At 43.1% G+C, this 15,571-nt stretch overlaps 1 protein-coding gene across 1 annotated transcript in view; it reads right to left on the bottom strand.

The window, feature by feature from the left end:
* Window positions 1-15,571, bottom strand: part of kansl1.L (KAT8 regulatory NSL complex subunit 1 L homeolog) — a 57,621-nt gene that overhangs the window by 18,631 nt on the left and 23,419 nt on the right. Inside the window, exons 2-4 of the mRNA XM_041565725.1 lie at window positions 15,363-15,507; window positions 8,658-8,852; window positions 864-979 (exon numbers count right to left, since the gene is read on the bottom strand). Coding sequence (XP_041421659.1) covers window positions 864-979; window positions 8,658-8,852; window positions 15,363-15,507 — 456 coding nt within the window. The remainder of the gene's footprint in view (window positions 1-863; window positions 980-8,657; window positions 8,853-15,362; window positions 15,508-15,571) is intronic.

Raw genomic sequence — 15,571 nt, forward strand, 5'->3', positions numbered from 1 at the left:
CCCTTATAAGCGCCGCTGCCCAATGGGAAAGCACTTGGCTTCTGCAGGCTGGGATCAAAGGTCACCTCAGCAAACCCCCAGTAGTCTAAGGACCACAGTTAGAGGGACCCTAGAACTATGCATTGGGCTCCCATCTTAATGGTGGAAGGTGCATTGATATAAATCAGGGATGTCAAACCTGCAGCCCTCCATCTGTTGTCCAGCTATGACTTCCACCAGCGCATTCACGGCTCCTGCATGTTGTAGTGAGGCATCCCAGCCGTGAAGAAAGAGCAACATATATAACATAGTTGTGTCTAGGCTTATACGCGAGTCAATAAGTTTTTCTGGTTTTCATAGGTAAAATTAGGTACCTCGGCTTATACGCGGGTCGGCTTATACACGAGTATATACGGTATATACTTTATGAGTTGAAACACATTTTTATTTTAATATTACAGCAGGTGTCCCACTTTTCATATGCAAATTAGGGGCAGGAAAAGAAAAATTGGGAAAAAATCTTTTTAATGTGATGAAGTCACGTGATTTCCCTAACCACCCCTAATTTACATATGCAAATTAGGATTCGGCTTAATTTCAAATCCTGGATTTGGTGCATGTCTAGCAGAGACTGAGAACACCATGTGCTGCCTCCCATTGACTTAAATGTAAAATATTTGTACTAATGTTGTCAGCAGTTTCCCACTTAATTCAATAATAGAGGTAAACTTTGAGCGCTGAACATGCCATTAGTATGTATGCACAGTGTGTCCCTGCAAATACATCATATTTATTCACATTGTATATTCTTGACCATCACATGATCCCAAGAATAAATCATGGAGCAGCCAATAGGGAAGAGGAAGCACAAGAACACTACTAACCAATGTAGGAGTCCATTGACTTGATGAGATGGTTTTTGGGATCCTGGAGATTCAGACAGGGGTGTAGTGGATGGATTTTGACACGGAACATTTTCAGACTGTGTAAGACGGGAACACTGAGAAAGAAGACAGAAGAAACATTTTCAGGTTACTATGTGATACGTGTCATTCATATAGCAGGAAATATTCTCTACCGTTTAAAGGAGAACTAAAGCCTAACTAAAGAAGTAGCTAGAAATGTTGTACATGATGTTTTGTGCTTCTGTACCAGCCCAAGGCAACCACAGCCCTTTAGCAGTAAAGATCTGTGTCTCCAAAGATGCCCCAGTAGCTCCCCATCTTCTTTTCTGCTGATTTACTGCACATGCTCTGTGCTGCTGTCACTTACTGAGCTTAGGGAGCCACTCACAATATACAGTACACATAGAATAGAAATGTCACAATATAAGGCTGATTAGTAATTAATACAGATAATTACTACATGGTAGCACAGAAACCAGTGCAGTTAGCATCAGAATTGAATAATCAGCAAACCTGTAGCATCAGCTTATATTACAGCCAGGGAAGCTCATTTTCTGCTGGATAATTAGTGACGAGCCCTAAGCTAAGCTTCTCAACAGCCAATCAGAGCCCACTGAGCATGTGAGTGTCACAGACACTTTCCAAGATGGTGACCCCCTGTGACAAGTTTGAAGTCCTGGATCATTGCTGCTATTGACAAGCTGAAGCTTTAGCCTCGTGCAATAAGTTCACTATATAAAATATGACATTTTTAGCCATATTCATTTTTAGGTGTAAGTTATCCTTTAAAGTGAACCCCTTTCTCACACTTGTGCTCAAATGATGTAATAGATACCATTAAGGGGGTTTTTCACCTTTTAATCAACTTTTAGTATGGCATAGACAGTGATATTTGTTTTTAAGTGATTTTTTACGGAGTTCGTGTTTTGTTCAGCAGCTATATGGTTGCTAGGGTCTTATTTACTCTAGCAACCAGGCAGTAGTTGGAATGAGAGGCTGGACTATGAATAGGAGTGGCCCCAATTAGATAAATATGTACTAAAAAGTAGCAGTGACCATAAAATGCTGCCTTACAGAGCAATAGTTTTTTATTTTGGCTGCCGGGGCCAGTGAGCTGAAAAAGAGCAGAAGTCAAATAATTTAAAAACTTTAAAAAATGACGACCAATTGAAAAGTTGCTAAGAACTAGGCATTTTAGAACATACTAAAAATGAATGGATATGTAAATTAGTGATGTGTGGGCCAGCCATTAACATGGGTTTACCAGAGAGTCAGGCAGGTTCGGGCTGAGCTCGGAGCACCATTTGTGGATTTCGGGCGGGTTTGGGTTCAGCTCTTCTGCCTGCTCTCCACACCCAAGACCTTATACTGCCAGGGATGTATATAGGGATGTGCCCGTCCCTTTTGTGATGTCAATGGGCGGGTCTATAAATCGGAGAAGGCGGGGTTCAGGTCTGTCATGAGTCAATCAATGTAAATCACCCCTTTAAAATGTGCAGAGTCGCATTTAGGATTTATAGTAAAATCAGCATGATCAGGCTCTTCATAATATAATAGCACCGCCTGTAGCACAAGAATCATAGGAAGCAATGAGGACAAACAGGCCCGGACTGTTAATCTATGGGTTCAGGCAAATGGCAGAGGGGCTACTATAAAATGCCACATACACTCACTATTTATTGGGCTGGTGGGGGGGGGCTTTTTTTGGGCCCCTGTGTAGTCTGAGTCCCAGTTCAGACCGGAGGACAAACACAAAGCAGAAGCAATAGAGAACCTAGTGACCCGTTTGTTAAACACTGCCCTGTATCAGCTTCTTATATATGGGACTCTGGAATCAGCCCTTGTTTGATTGGTCAGCAGGGACCCCAGTGTGATCTGCTCATTATTTGAGGGTCAAACCGATAATTTAGATCATCGCTAGGGTGCTAAAAGATCCACTAGTTCTACCTACGTACGTCCAACTGAAAGGGACAGATATTTCTTACAAGGTGTTTAATTAGCATTTGTTATCATTTTGTAGGATGTAAACAAGCGGAATTCCCCAGTGCCGGCACTACGGGTGGTTTTGGAATTGACCTGAAATTCGACTTGTGATATTACTTGTGTATTCTGAACTAGTTCTTTGTGGAGGATTCAAACCCCTGATGCAACCAGGCCAAATCAGTGACAGCCTCAACTGCCCAATCTAACTGCCAGCACCTCGCCCAGTGATCTATGGGGACACTCACGAGCCAATGGCAAGCCTGTCTCCAGAGCGAATACACCATCATCCTCATCTTTGTTTAGCAATCAAAACAAACACAATGGCACCAATCTCTGTGTTTTGTCACCCAACTAATAAACAGCTCTGCTGGCAGGCAACAAATTCTAATTGCTCTAACGTTCACTTCAATGGCCACGGCTACCGGGCAACCGTCTCGTGTGTGTTTTGTGCTGCACTGAGCAACAGCCATTAATGTATGGTAACACTATTCTAGGGCACCAGTTTGGGTAACAAATACCCAGAAACCGTTCATGCTGCTGTTGCCCACACAAGCCGATAAAAGCCTCCTCCAAACTGCGCCCCAGGAATACCTGCTGAACTGAAAACTGGACAGGTTTGAAAAGTGTTGGGCAAAAACGGCGTCAACGCAGTCCTGGTCCAGTGGGTCTCAGACAAGCTGCCATATTGTGCAATTATTGGCCTTGAAGGCAAATTGCAAATTGTCTCAGAATATCACTGTCTATGCCATACTAAAACTTGATTAAAAGGTGAACATTAATAGTATCTATTGCATCATTTCAGCACAAGTGTGAGAAAGGGGTTCACTTTAAAGGATAACTAAACCCTAAAAATAAATATGGCTGAAAATGGCATATTTTATATAGTGAACTTATTGCACGAGGCTAAAGTTTGAGCTTGTCAATAGCAGCAATGATCCAGGACTTCAAACTTGTCACAGGGGGTCACCATCTTGGAAAGTGTCTGTGACACTCACATGCTCAGTGGGCTCTGATTGGCTGTTGAGAAGCTAAGCTTAGGGCTCGTCACTAATTATCCAGCAGAAAATGAGCTTCCCCTGTAATATAAGCTGATGCTACAGGGCTAGGAAAGGTTAAAATTAATTAAGCTTTATCAGAAACCACTGTCAAAAGAAACAGAATTTCTTTCCTTCTATTGTGTACTCATGGGGTTCTGTATGAGACTTCCTGTTTTCATCTTAAACTGCCAGGGCTTGGGCATGCTCAGTTTGCTCCTCCCTCCCTATGAGTGAGCAGGGAGAGACAGGCAGGAAGTGATGTCACAGCAAGCTAATATGGCAACTCCTATCCTAAACAAACAGACAGCTTTTAGAGCCGTTTACCGTATATACTCAAGTATAAGCCGACCCGAGTATAAGCCGAGGTACCTAAATTTACCTATGTAAACTGGGAAAATATATTGACTCGAGTACAAGCCTAGTGGTGAGAAATGCATTTTAAGACATGGACAATTTGCAGCCTGTTGAATAAATGTGAATACCTGCTCAAATACAGAGTTCCCCCTGCTATATTTAGTGATAAGCGGATGCATCCAAGCACTACTCTATTATAGAAAGCAGCTGCGGGGGGGGGGGGGGGGGGTTGTAAGTGCATTTGTTTCATGGGTGGGGGACTCCTTCAATTCACCAAGAAGGCTCTAGGCAATATGACTGGTGACGGGGTGCTGAGCCCGCCACGGACTAGACTACATTCTGAACATCCTGAACTTTTCTTTCCCGTTCGCCGCCACCCCCCCTGCCCTCACCCAAGTGAATGAGCCTTTAAAGCGATTCTGACAGCTGTGACTTCTAAAAATTAAACTTCTGTAATAGTCTTGATATTATTACCCTTCCACTGTAAACCCACCGTTTTCGGCATCATGTTTGCCTTCGCATTGCTAAGTATACATTAGAGGACACGTTCGCTGAGTCTGTAAAAGTCGCCATGATACCGGTGCTTTCTTTGTTTCCCCTCAATGTCATCATGTTGCCTTACGATTTTAAATTGCGCAAGTGACAAACTCTTCCCTCTGTGGCTTCAGTGAGGGCATGACGTAGAACTCTGCCAAGTGCAGATCATGTTACTAGACGCAACCAGCACATAGTGGGAACGCAGGCTGCAAAATTTTAATGCCACCCCGAGGAGAGTAGGGACAGCATGATGTATACCTCAAGCCTGGTCGTAATGTCGGGCGGAAGTGCCTCTTGATCTTTGAGGTATCGCAAACATAGTTTTTGAGTGACTACAATAAAAAATAGAAAGCGCAACCTACATATAAGTTTTCATATACTATACCATTATTGAAAACCTGTCGGTATCGCTTTAAGAGGGGCAGGAGGGAGGACAGATTAACGAGAGCTGAGAAGGGAGGGGCTGAGGGCTAAGGAAGGTTGATCAAGCCACGAGGGGAGAGAAGTATGGGCAGCATGGAGGAGTCACTGCATGCTTCAGATCAGTGAGTATGCAGCAACTTTAACATACTGGCAAACTTTATAGATCTTTCCTTCCAGCTGACTCGAGTATATGCCGAGGTAGACTTTTTCAGCTCATTTTGGGTGCTGAAAAACTTGGCTTATACTCGAGTATATACGGTACTCAGGTATGGTAAAGCATTCTGCAGAATAAATTTAGGGTTATAACTTGCACTATTGTAGTTAATCTATTGGCAATAATCTGCCTCTGTAGCTTTCCTTCTTCTTTAAAGTGGCCATACACAGAGAGATCCACTCGTCTGACAATGTCGCCAAACGAGCGGAATTCTCCCCGATATGCCCACCTTGAAGTGGCCGATATCGGGCTGATCCGATTATGGGCCCCGGGGCCCAACGATCAGATTTTACTGAAAGGTATATGGGCGGTCCACAATCCGACGGGATTTTTACCACTGCCTGGTGGACATCTAGCCAACTCTCGGGCAGATATTGATCAGGGAAGCCCGTAGGAGGGCCCCATACAGGGGCCAATAAGCTGCCGACATGTTCAATGTGCATCTTTTATCGGCCCGTGTACGGCCACCTTTACGCAAAAGGATCAGATCAGCCTGATTGGGCCCAGCACACAGGTAGCCAAATAAACATAGTCCACATCACAACGCTGAAGCGGCCCCATTCAGCCGACAGAATGACCCAATTGTTGGCTATAGAGGGGCAAGCTATTTAGAACAAATGGCAGCAAATCACTTGGCCCAGAGAACAAACCTTTCCCTGGCTTGGAAAACATAATGGAGTCTGTTCTCATCTGAAAAACTTGTCAGAGTACCAACTGCCAAAGCAAGTAAATTCTTACATTCCACGTTCCTCATCCACATTTCAGCATTCCATTACAGGTTAATGCATTGCCAGGCAACATGTGGTGCCCATCTCAGCTAGCAGGGAAAGGGTTAAAAGGGAATCACAAATTATTCTCATTAATGCTAATTGTGCTTTTGAGGAGTCTGGCTGCCCTGGGGTTATTTCTGGCCCTGTCTGCAGATTCTGCCCTCTACAAAACTGCCATTGTCTCCTTCCCACATTTTTACTCATCATCTCTACTGCTCTAAAACTATGGCAGCATAGGTATTCCCTGTACTAAGCACAATTCAGCAGGAACAGTCCCCTAAGTTTTCTCATAGTCTGTACAGAGAGATCCCAGAAAACTATGGCAGCCTAGGTATTCCCTGTACTAAGTACAATTCAGCAGGAACAGTCCCTAAGTTTGCTCATAGTCTGTACAGAGAGATCCCATAAAACTATGGCAGCATAGGTATTCCCTGTACTAAGTACAATTCAGCAGGAACAGCCCCCTAAGTTTGCTCATAGTCTGTACAGAGAGATCACATAAAACTATGGCAGCCTAGGTATTCCCTTGTACTAAGCACAATTCAGCAGGAACAGCCCCCTAAGTTTGCTCATAGTCTGTACAGAGAGATCCCATAAAACTATGGCAGCATAGGTATTCCCCTGTACTAAGCACAATTCAGCAGGAACAGTCCCTAAGTTTGCTCATAGTCTGTACAGAGAGATCCCATAAAACTATGGCAGTATAGGTATTCCCTGTACTAAGCACAATTCAGCAGAACAGTCCCCTAAGTTTGCTCATAGTCTGTACAGAGAGATCCCATACAACTATGGCAGCATAGATATTCCCCTGTACTAAGCACAATTCAGCAGGAACAGTCCCTAAGTTTGCTCATAGTCTGTACAGAGAGATCCCATAAAACTATGGCAGCATAGGTATTCCCTGTACTAAGCACAATTCAGCAGGAACAGTCCCTAAGTTTGTTCATAGTCTGTACAGAGATCCCATAAAACTATGGCAGCATAGGTATTCCCTGTACTAAGCACAATTCAGCAGGAACAGTCCCTAAGTTTGCTCATAGTCTGTACAGAGAGATCCCATAAAACTATGGCAGCATAGGTATTCCCCTGTACTAAGCACAATTCAGCAGGAACAGTCCCCTAAGTTTGCTCATAGTCTGTACAGAGAGATCCCATAAAACTATGGCAGCATAGGTATTCCCCTGTACTAAGCACAATTCAGCAGGAACAGTCCCTAAGTTTGCTCATAGTCTGTACAGAGAGATCCCATAAAACTATGGCAGCATAGGTATTCCCCTGTACTAAGCACAATTCAGCAGGAACAGTCCCCTAAGTTTGCTCATAGTCTGTACAGAGAGATCCCATAAAACTATGGCAGCATAGGTATTCCCCTGTACTAAGCACAATTCAGCAGGAACAGTCCCTAAGTTTGCTCATAGTCTGTACAGAGAGATCCCATAAAACTATGGCAGCATAGGTATTCCCCTGTACTAAGCACAATTTGACCATAGCCTTTACCAAACAAATCAACATGATTTTTTTCAGACATTAAAGGAAAACTATACCCCCAAAATGAATACTTAAGCAACAGATAGTTTATATCAAATTGAATGGCATATTAAAGAATCTTACCAAACTGGAATATATATTTACATAAATATTGCCCTTTTACATCTCTTGCCTTGAACCACCATTTCGTGACTCTATCTGTGCTGCCTCAGAGATCACCTGACCAGAAATACTACAACACTAACTGTAACAGGAAGAAGTGAGGAAGCAAAAGACACAACTCTGTCTGCTAATTGGCTCATGTGACCGTACATGTGGTTTGTATGTGTGCACAGTGAATCTTACGATCTCAGGGGGCGGCCCTTATTTTTTAAAATGGCAATTTTCTATTTATGATTACCCAATGGCACATACTACTAAAAAAGTATATTATTATGATAATGGTTCATTTACATGAAGCAGGGTTTTACACATGAGCTGTTTTACTCAGTATCTTTTAATAGAGACCTACATTGTTTGGGGGGTATAGTTTTCCTTTAAGACGAGGTCTCCAGTGAGATTGTGATGACAACAATAAATGCCTTGAGTTTAAAGGGAATCTAAACCCAGATATATAATTAAAGGGGCAGTACACAGCCTGGTTCAACAGGAGTGAACAGGCTTGTGCTGAACACTTTTTCCTAATGTCTTAATTACAAAACAAATCTATGGATTTTGTTATTTCTTGTGCTAAACAAATGAAGCTGCTCCATGTTTAGTCCTTGTGAGGTAGATCATTAGATTCCCAGTGTACCTTCCCCTTTCATTCTTTGGTCGGATTGTTTAATTAGCATTATGGAGGGGGATTATATGGGCACTGGGAATGTAATGATCTACCCCGCAAGGACTAAACATGGAGCAGCTTCAGTTTCCCTGGTCAGCTGGAGAATTATTAAAGGCTGGAATGAGAGAATATCATTGCACTTACCTGTTTATCAACATGATGGAGCGCATGGGAAGGGTGGGATAAGTCACGAGGATTCTCCACTGGGGGGGCTTTCACTGAAGACAAAGGACACGTTACACCATTGCTTTTCTGATTTAGCGCTGCCGCTGCATTTACTACTGACTGACGACTCGCCACGTCTTCAGACTGAGGACAATCTCCCAGGAGAACACTGCCCTGAAACACAAGGGTAAAGATGATAATGTGACCCCGGGATTTGCAATGATATGTGATAACAACAGGCCAATACAAGGAGCAGATATGAGTCGGCTGAACACAGAATGCAATAAAAAAAACCTACTTCCAACAAAAAAAAGTTTTAAAGTAATAAAAATATAATGTACTGTAGTAGTACTTCTCTGTTATCTACGGTGTATCCTGTGCTTGAATGGCTGCCCCCATGGCTACACAGCAGCTTGTTTATATAAACTATAGTAGTACTTATCTGTTATCTACTGTGTATCCTGTGCTTGAATGGCTGCCCCCATGGCAACACAGAAGCTTGTTTATATAAACTATAGTAGTACTTATCTGTTATCTACTGTGTATCCTGTGCTTGAATGGCTGCCCCCATGGCTACACAGCAGCTTGTTTATATAAACTATAGTAGTACTTATCTGTTATCTACTGTGTATCCTGTGCTTGAATGGCTGCCCCCATGGCTACACAGCAGCTTGTTTATATAAACTATAGTAGTACTTATCTGTTATCTACTGTGTATCCTGTGCTTGAATGGCTGCCCCCATGGCTACACAGCAGCTTGTTTATATAAACTATAGTAGTACTTATCTGTTATCTACTGTGTATCCTGTGCTTGAATGGCTGCCCCCATGGCTACACAGCAGCTTGTTTATATAAACTATAGTAGTACTTATCTGTTATCTACTGTGTATCCTGTGCTTGAATGGCTGCCCCCATGGCTACACAGCAGCTTGTTTATATAAACTCTTTCTGAAACAAACTCTGTTTTGCCAGTGCAGGGCAACACTGCATTATATTTGTATACCTTTAAAACACTAATTTTTTGATGTTACTGTTCCTTTAAAGGGGTGGTTCAGTTATTTTTAGTATTTGTTTTTTATTTTTATATAGTTTTGGGATTATTTACCGTCTTCTGACTCTTTCCAGCATTCAAATAGGGAGTCACTGACCCCGTCTAAAAAACAAATGCTCTGTAAGGCTACAAATGTATTTTTATTGCTACTTTTTATTCCTCATCTTTCTATTCAGGCCTCTTCTATTCCAGTCTCTTATTCACATCAATGCCTGGTTGCTAGGGGAATTAGGTCACTAGCAACCAGACTGCTAAAAATGCAAAGGTGCTGAATAAAAAGCGAAATTACTTAAAAACCACAAATAATAAAAAATGAAAACCAATTGCAAATTGTCTCAGAATATCACTCGTTGTAAAAGTGAACAACCCCTTTATGCTCATTCCTGGTTGATGCTTCATTTGATCAGTTAAATAAGGCCAATGGGTTAAGGAAGTATTAGCCGTGGTCTCAGGGGATATTATTATTATTCCCATGCGTCTCTCATGAAACTGCACAACACACTGATTTGAGCTGCAGTTAAGAGAGATTTGAGTAGGATCCCATTTAAACAAGAGCATCCCACACCCATAACTGGGCTTATCAGTAGGGCTCCGTTTATTTTTTCTTCCATAGAAGCAACAAACATTCCAAAAAGTAACCGAAAGCTGCACAGAACTTTTTTTGTCAGCATAACAATTGGAAATGGCACTTCCCTCTATTCTCTGCACTGGCAGTTCTGAGTTTTGAAACACTATAGCAATGAAAGGTTTGTTTAGCTTTGAGTTAACTGTTAGTATGATGTAGAGCAGGGGAGCCCAGACTTTGTTACGCTGGGATATACTCTTGACACCTGGCCCCCATCAGGAGATCTACCTTGATAATATGCAGCGGAATTTTTACCACGCCCATTTTTTGACCACACCCCCTAATTACCATGTTTATTTTACAAAATTTGACAGGTTATGAAAGTTTGAATGCACTACCATCCCCGTGCTTGCTGCTCTCCGCTCTACCTGCTGTCAGCTCTCCCTACCATGTCCTTCCCCTCCGTGCCTGCAGCTCTCCCTCCTCTGTCCTTTCCCTCTGTGCCTGCTTCCCTCTCTTCCCTGCTGTGCTGCTCGTTTACCCCGCCTTCCCTCGCTTCCCTTCGTGCTGCTCGTCTCCCTCCCTTTCCTTCGTGCTGCTCATCTCCCTCCTTTTCCTTTGTGCTGCTCGTCTCCCCTCTTCCCTTTGTGACGCTCTTCTTCCTTCTCTTTGAGCTGCTCTTCTCCCGTCCCTTCCTTTGTGCTGCTCTTCTCCCTTCGTGCCACTCTTCTCCCTCCCCTTTGTGCCGCTTGTCCTCCCCTCTCTTCCTTTTGTGCCGCTCTTCTCCCTTCTCTTTGTGCCGCACTTCTCCCCTCTCTTCCCTTCGTGCCACTCGTGCCTCTCCCTCCGTGCTGTGCATCTCCTTCGTTCCTCTTCTCTTCAAGTCAGTGAAGCCAGGCCCCAGATCGCGGTCTACCAGGAACATTAACGAGATCTACTGGTAGACCGCGATCAACGTCCTGGGCACCCTTATGTATAGAGTGATATTCTGAGACAATTTGCAATTGGTTTTCATTTTTTATTATTTGTGGTTTTTGAGTTATTTAGCTTTTTATTCAGCAGCTCTCCTGTTTGCAATTTCAGCAGTCTGGTTGCTAGGGTCCCAAATGAACCTTGATTTGAAAAAGAGACTGGAATATCAATAGGAGAGTAATTAGTAGCAATAGCAATAAATGTGTAGCTTAGCCAATATGCACTGGTATAGTTACCCTTGAACGTTTTCTTCGGTCTCTTACACCCTTGCTTCCATCCCAAGCAAAATTCAAACAAAAGTAAAGTTTGGGTGAAGAAAAAACAGATATGCGCAAGATTTGCTGCAAAGGTGCCTTTAATCACCAACACACTAAGTGTGTTGGTGATTAAAGGCACCTTTGCAGCAAATCTTGCGCATATCTGGTTTTTCTTCACCCAAACTTTACTTTTGTTTAAATGTGTAGCTTCACAGAGCAGTTGTTTTTTTAGATGGGGTCAATGAACCCCATTAGAAAAGGGTAAATCATTTTAAAAACTAGTAAACAATAAAGACCAATTGAAAAGTTGCTTAATAGCCATTCCATTTACACAACTTAAAACCAGTGCAATACATGCAAGTTGCCTAGAATGACCTTTTCTTTCACCGATTTATTTTCTGGGTTATATCTCCTTGATACAGGTCCACTGAGATAGAAGCCTATCCTCGTGAGGCAACTTTGGAAAATGAACCGCAGCGTGTGATTAGCGCCAGTGTTTTTTTCATTTTAGCCGGCGCAGGAACAGGGAAGGCGTTTGGGAAGATTGGTCGCTGCAAAAACGAGGCAATACGTCGCCGGGCGACCAAATCTCCCCAAAATGTCCTGTGTGAACTAACCCTAAGAGACTCTGTGCTACAATAGGAACCATAAGTTATAAATAAAATGTACTTTTGGGCAAGTAATGTAGTTTTCACCACTGAAATAACCAACCAATCTGCAATGTCTCTCCCTGTGTGACAGATGTAAATTACTATGAACACTAAAATATTAACAGGGTTCAGTGGGAATCACTAGATGTGAAGAGATTGGCTAAATTGGAAAGCAAATGTTACAGCAGATGACGAAGTTTTCAGCTCAAAAACTGTCAAATATGTATTTTCCTGCTGAAAACCAGCCGGCACCAGCAATGAGCTTGTAACGGTGGCCATAAACTAGTCCTTTAGATCGATTAGTCAGCGTATCTGCTCATGTATGAGGCAGTACGACTAGCCTCCCAGATCGATATCTGGGCAAAATCAGGCAAATATTTTCCCTGGAGATCGGGGGCTGCATCAGCTCGTTGATTCGGTCCTCATCCTGTCGGCGCCCATTGCTATCACTTGCTATCACTGTAATCTGATTGTTTGGCCCTAGGGCCGAACGATTGGATTAACCCGATATCACCCTGCCTTTGGTGGGCATATCGGGGAAAGATCCACTTGTTTGGCAATTTCTTATAGTGTATGGCAACCTTAAAGGAGAAACAATGCCCCATAGTCTTTACTTACCCCTCTATGCAGACTCTGTCCAGCGCAGTTCAGGGGCACCAATCCTCGGAATGAGACTGGCACATGCGCAGTTGTTGCAAAACAGAAAATTGCTCCTACTGCACATGCGCCACTTCACCGGTCTCATTCTGAAGATCACCAAAGCGCTGAAGACGGCGCCCGTGAACTCCGCTGGACAGAATCTGTAGTAAAGAGCTGCCTGGGGAGGAGCAGCTAGGCTGGGGAGGAGGGTCAATGTAGGGTAGGGGGGTAGGGTTTGTTTCTCCTTTAAAGAAGGAAGTATACACCCCATGTTCTATCAGCCATAGGGCTAATGAGTCATAAGCCAGACTTGGGCAAGGGGAGAGCACCCAAAACTGCCCACATGCTTCCAACTGCCTTCAGTGGGACCCCTTCAACAGAACCAGTACTGGGGTTTTCAGCCCAAAAACATCCGGTACTAGGTCACTCCCACTAAAGTCAGTGGTGGGGGGTATAACGGGTGTTACTCTGCTGGCTAAATCACAGCAGGCAGACGGAGAGGATTTTGGCAATGAAATAAGCGATTATGAATATTTGTGCCGAAATCTGCTCCATGTGTCTGCACCCAGATCTGACAGAGGCAGAACAAACACATAGATAGTAAAAGTAGCAGTGAGTTATGGGCAGCAGAATGCAAATCTTTCAGTCGGATTTCCCTCGTGTTTGAGGTACATTGGGTATCTGTACAATGGGCCTTGGGCTTGTTTCCATGGAGCTGCTGCGAGGTCACGGGCACATAACTGCTAATGACAGGAACATTACAGATGAAAAGCGTGCGGAGAGAACATCCGCTGATCATTCTCTAGATCCACCGATAGGACATTGTACATTAAGGGTTGTGGTAAATGGGAAGATTTGTTGCCCGGAGAGGCATCGAGAGGCATCTGTTGCCCACAGCCGTGTGTCACTGCCCTAAAATGTTCTTGATTTCCAAATGAACAAAAAACACCTACTTCCTAATGAATATATTAGGGATGCACCAAATTTATTATTTGGGATTCAGCCAAATCCCGGTATCCTTGGTGAAAGATTTGGTTGAATACCAAACCAAATCCGAATTTGCATATGCAAATTAGGGACAGTAAAGGAAATAGTGGAAAAAAAATCCACTTTTCACGTGACTTCCCTACCCGTCTTAATTTACATATGCAAATTCTGATTCAGTTCAGCCTGGCTTAAGGATTCGGCCGAATCCTGAAGCAAACCCTGCATTCGATGCATCCCTAGGAAAAAATAAAATTATTAAAAAAAAAAAAAAAGATGATAATGGTCCTAGAGGTGGACCGAAATGTTGACCTGTTTTAATGTAACAAAACAAACATCCTATGTTTTAAGTAAATCCCAGTGTGCACTCATGCCTTCCTGAGATATAGATTATATAGATATATAGATTATATAGATATATAGATATCGATATATCGATATATACACATACATACACACACCCCCAAACCTCATGGGTCTGTCACCTGTAAGCAAACATCACCGCGCTCCGAGATAAACCTCCTAAATACACCTTATGGCATTTTTGCCATAAAAGCCTATAACACATTCATTCATGTAGATGTGAAAATACTGTTGTTTTTAAGCAGAAGTGTCGTGTGATTATTGCAGTGTATTAACTATCCGCTCTGCCAACTTTAATCTGTTGTATAAACAAAGCCCTGCCCAACCCATTGTGCCCCAAGGCTGATTCAGAGGCCACAGCTGCTTCCAGAAAGCCCAAGTGCTACAGGTAAAGCCAGGTGCAGATCTTTGGCAAAATCACCACGTAAGAGGCTCTTTATCTGATTTGGCCACAAACATAGAGAGTCAAATGATCCGATCACTCGTCCCCTGGGCTCAGGAGTGGAACGGACTTACAGAATATTTAACTGACTGTTTTTAGAAAGTTTCTAATGTCAGTATGATGAAGCTCATATCAAAAGTTCCCCTTTAATGATGTACAGTTTCTAGAATAATGAATATTTCTGGGTTCAAACCACGTGACCGACACTTTAGAATCGTCATTGTGTTATGTTGTTTTGGTTCCCGGGTCAGTTGCTCAAGTTTTCCACTGGTAGATAATTCAGGTTGTGGGGAATGTGTCATGGACTATGGAGGACGGTTTCCCCTTCTACTTCAGTACTGTAACATATTAAGCACAGGGCAAGTCTGGTCCGTGGATATTGTGCAATATGGCCAGCTGCAAGAATGCTCTTACAAATCCATTTAAATCAGGCCAATGGAGCTGGAACGTGTGAGCAGAAGCACTTCCACATATCACCAGGCCACCCAAGCCCACTACGGAGGGGCATGAGCAGATATTTTTATTTTTGGTTTGGAAAGAGGATTGCGATCCTACTTTCCCTTTAACTGCTACTTACAGACAAAATGCTCATCTCACTGGGTCCTAAAGCCTTCCTCCTCTGCTTATTTGGATCTGGATAAAGACATGCCCCTTCCAGTGTGTTTAGGGGAATTATAGTCACAACAATAGCAGATACAGGTTGTGCATGGGACATGCCACAGACTCGAATGCCATTAGATATCACAGTCAGAATGCCTTACCTTGGTACAACGGATTTGCTTGTATATTTCAGTCTGCTGCCTTATCCGAAACTCTAAGTCCGACACCTGCGCCTGTAACCAGGTCCAGCGACAGATAATGGCTGCCCTCTCCATGGCCCACCTCCAGTCCGCACGCTGGGTTAACCTGAAAAGAAAGTCAACATTTTAGCTAATTCCTCAATTAATTTTTTCACCCAGACATACCTACC

The sequence above is a fragment of the Xenopus laevis genome, chromosome 6L (assembly GCF_017654675.1).
Source record: "Xenopus laevis strain J_2021 chromosome 6L, Xenopus_laevis_v10.1, whole genome shotgun sequence".
Lineage (NCBI taxonomy): Eukaryota > Metazoa > Chordata > Amphibia > Anura > Pipidae > Xenopus > Xenopus laevis.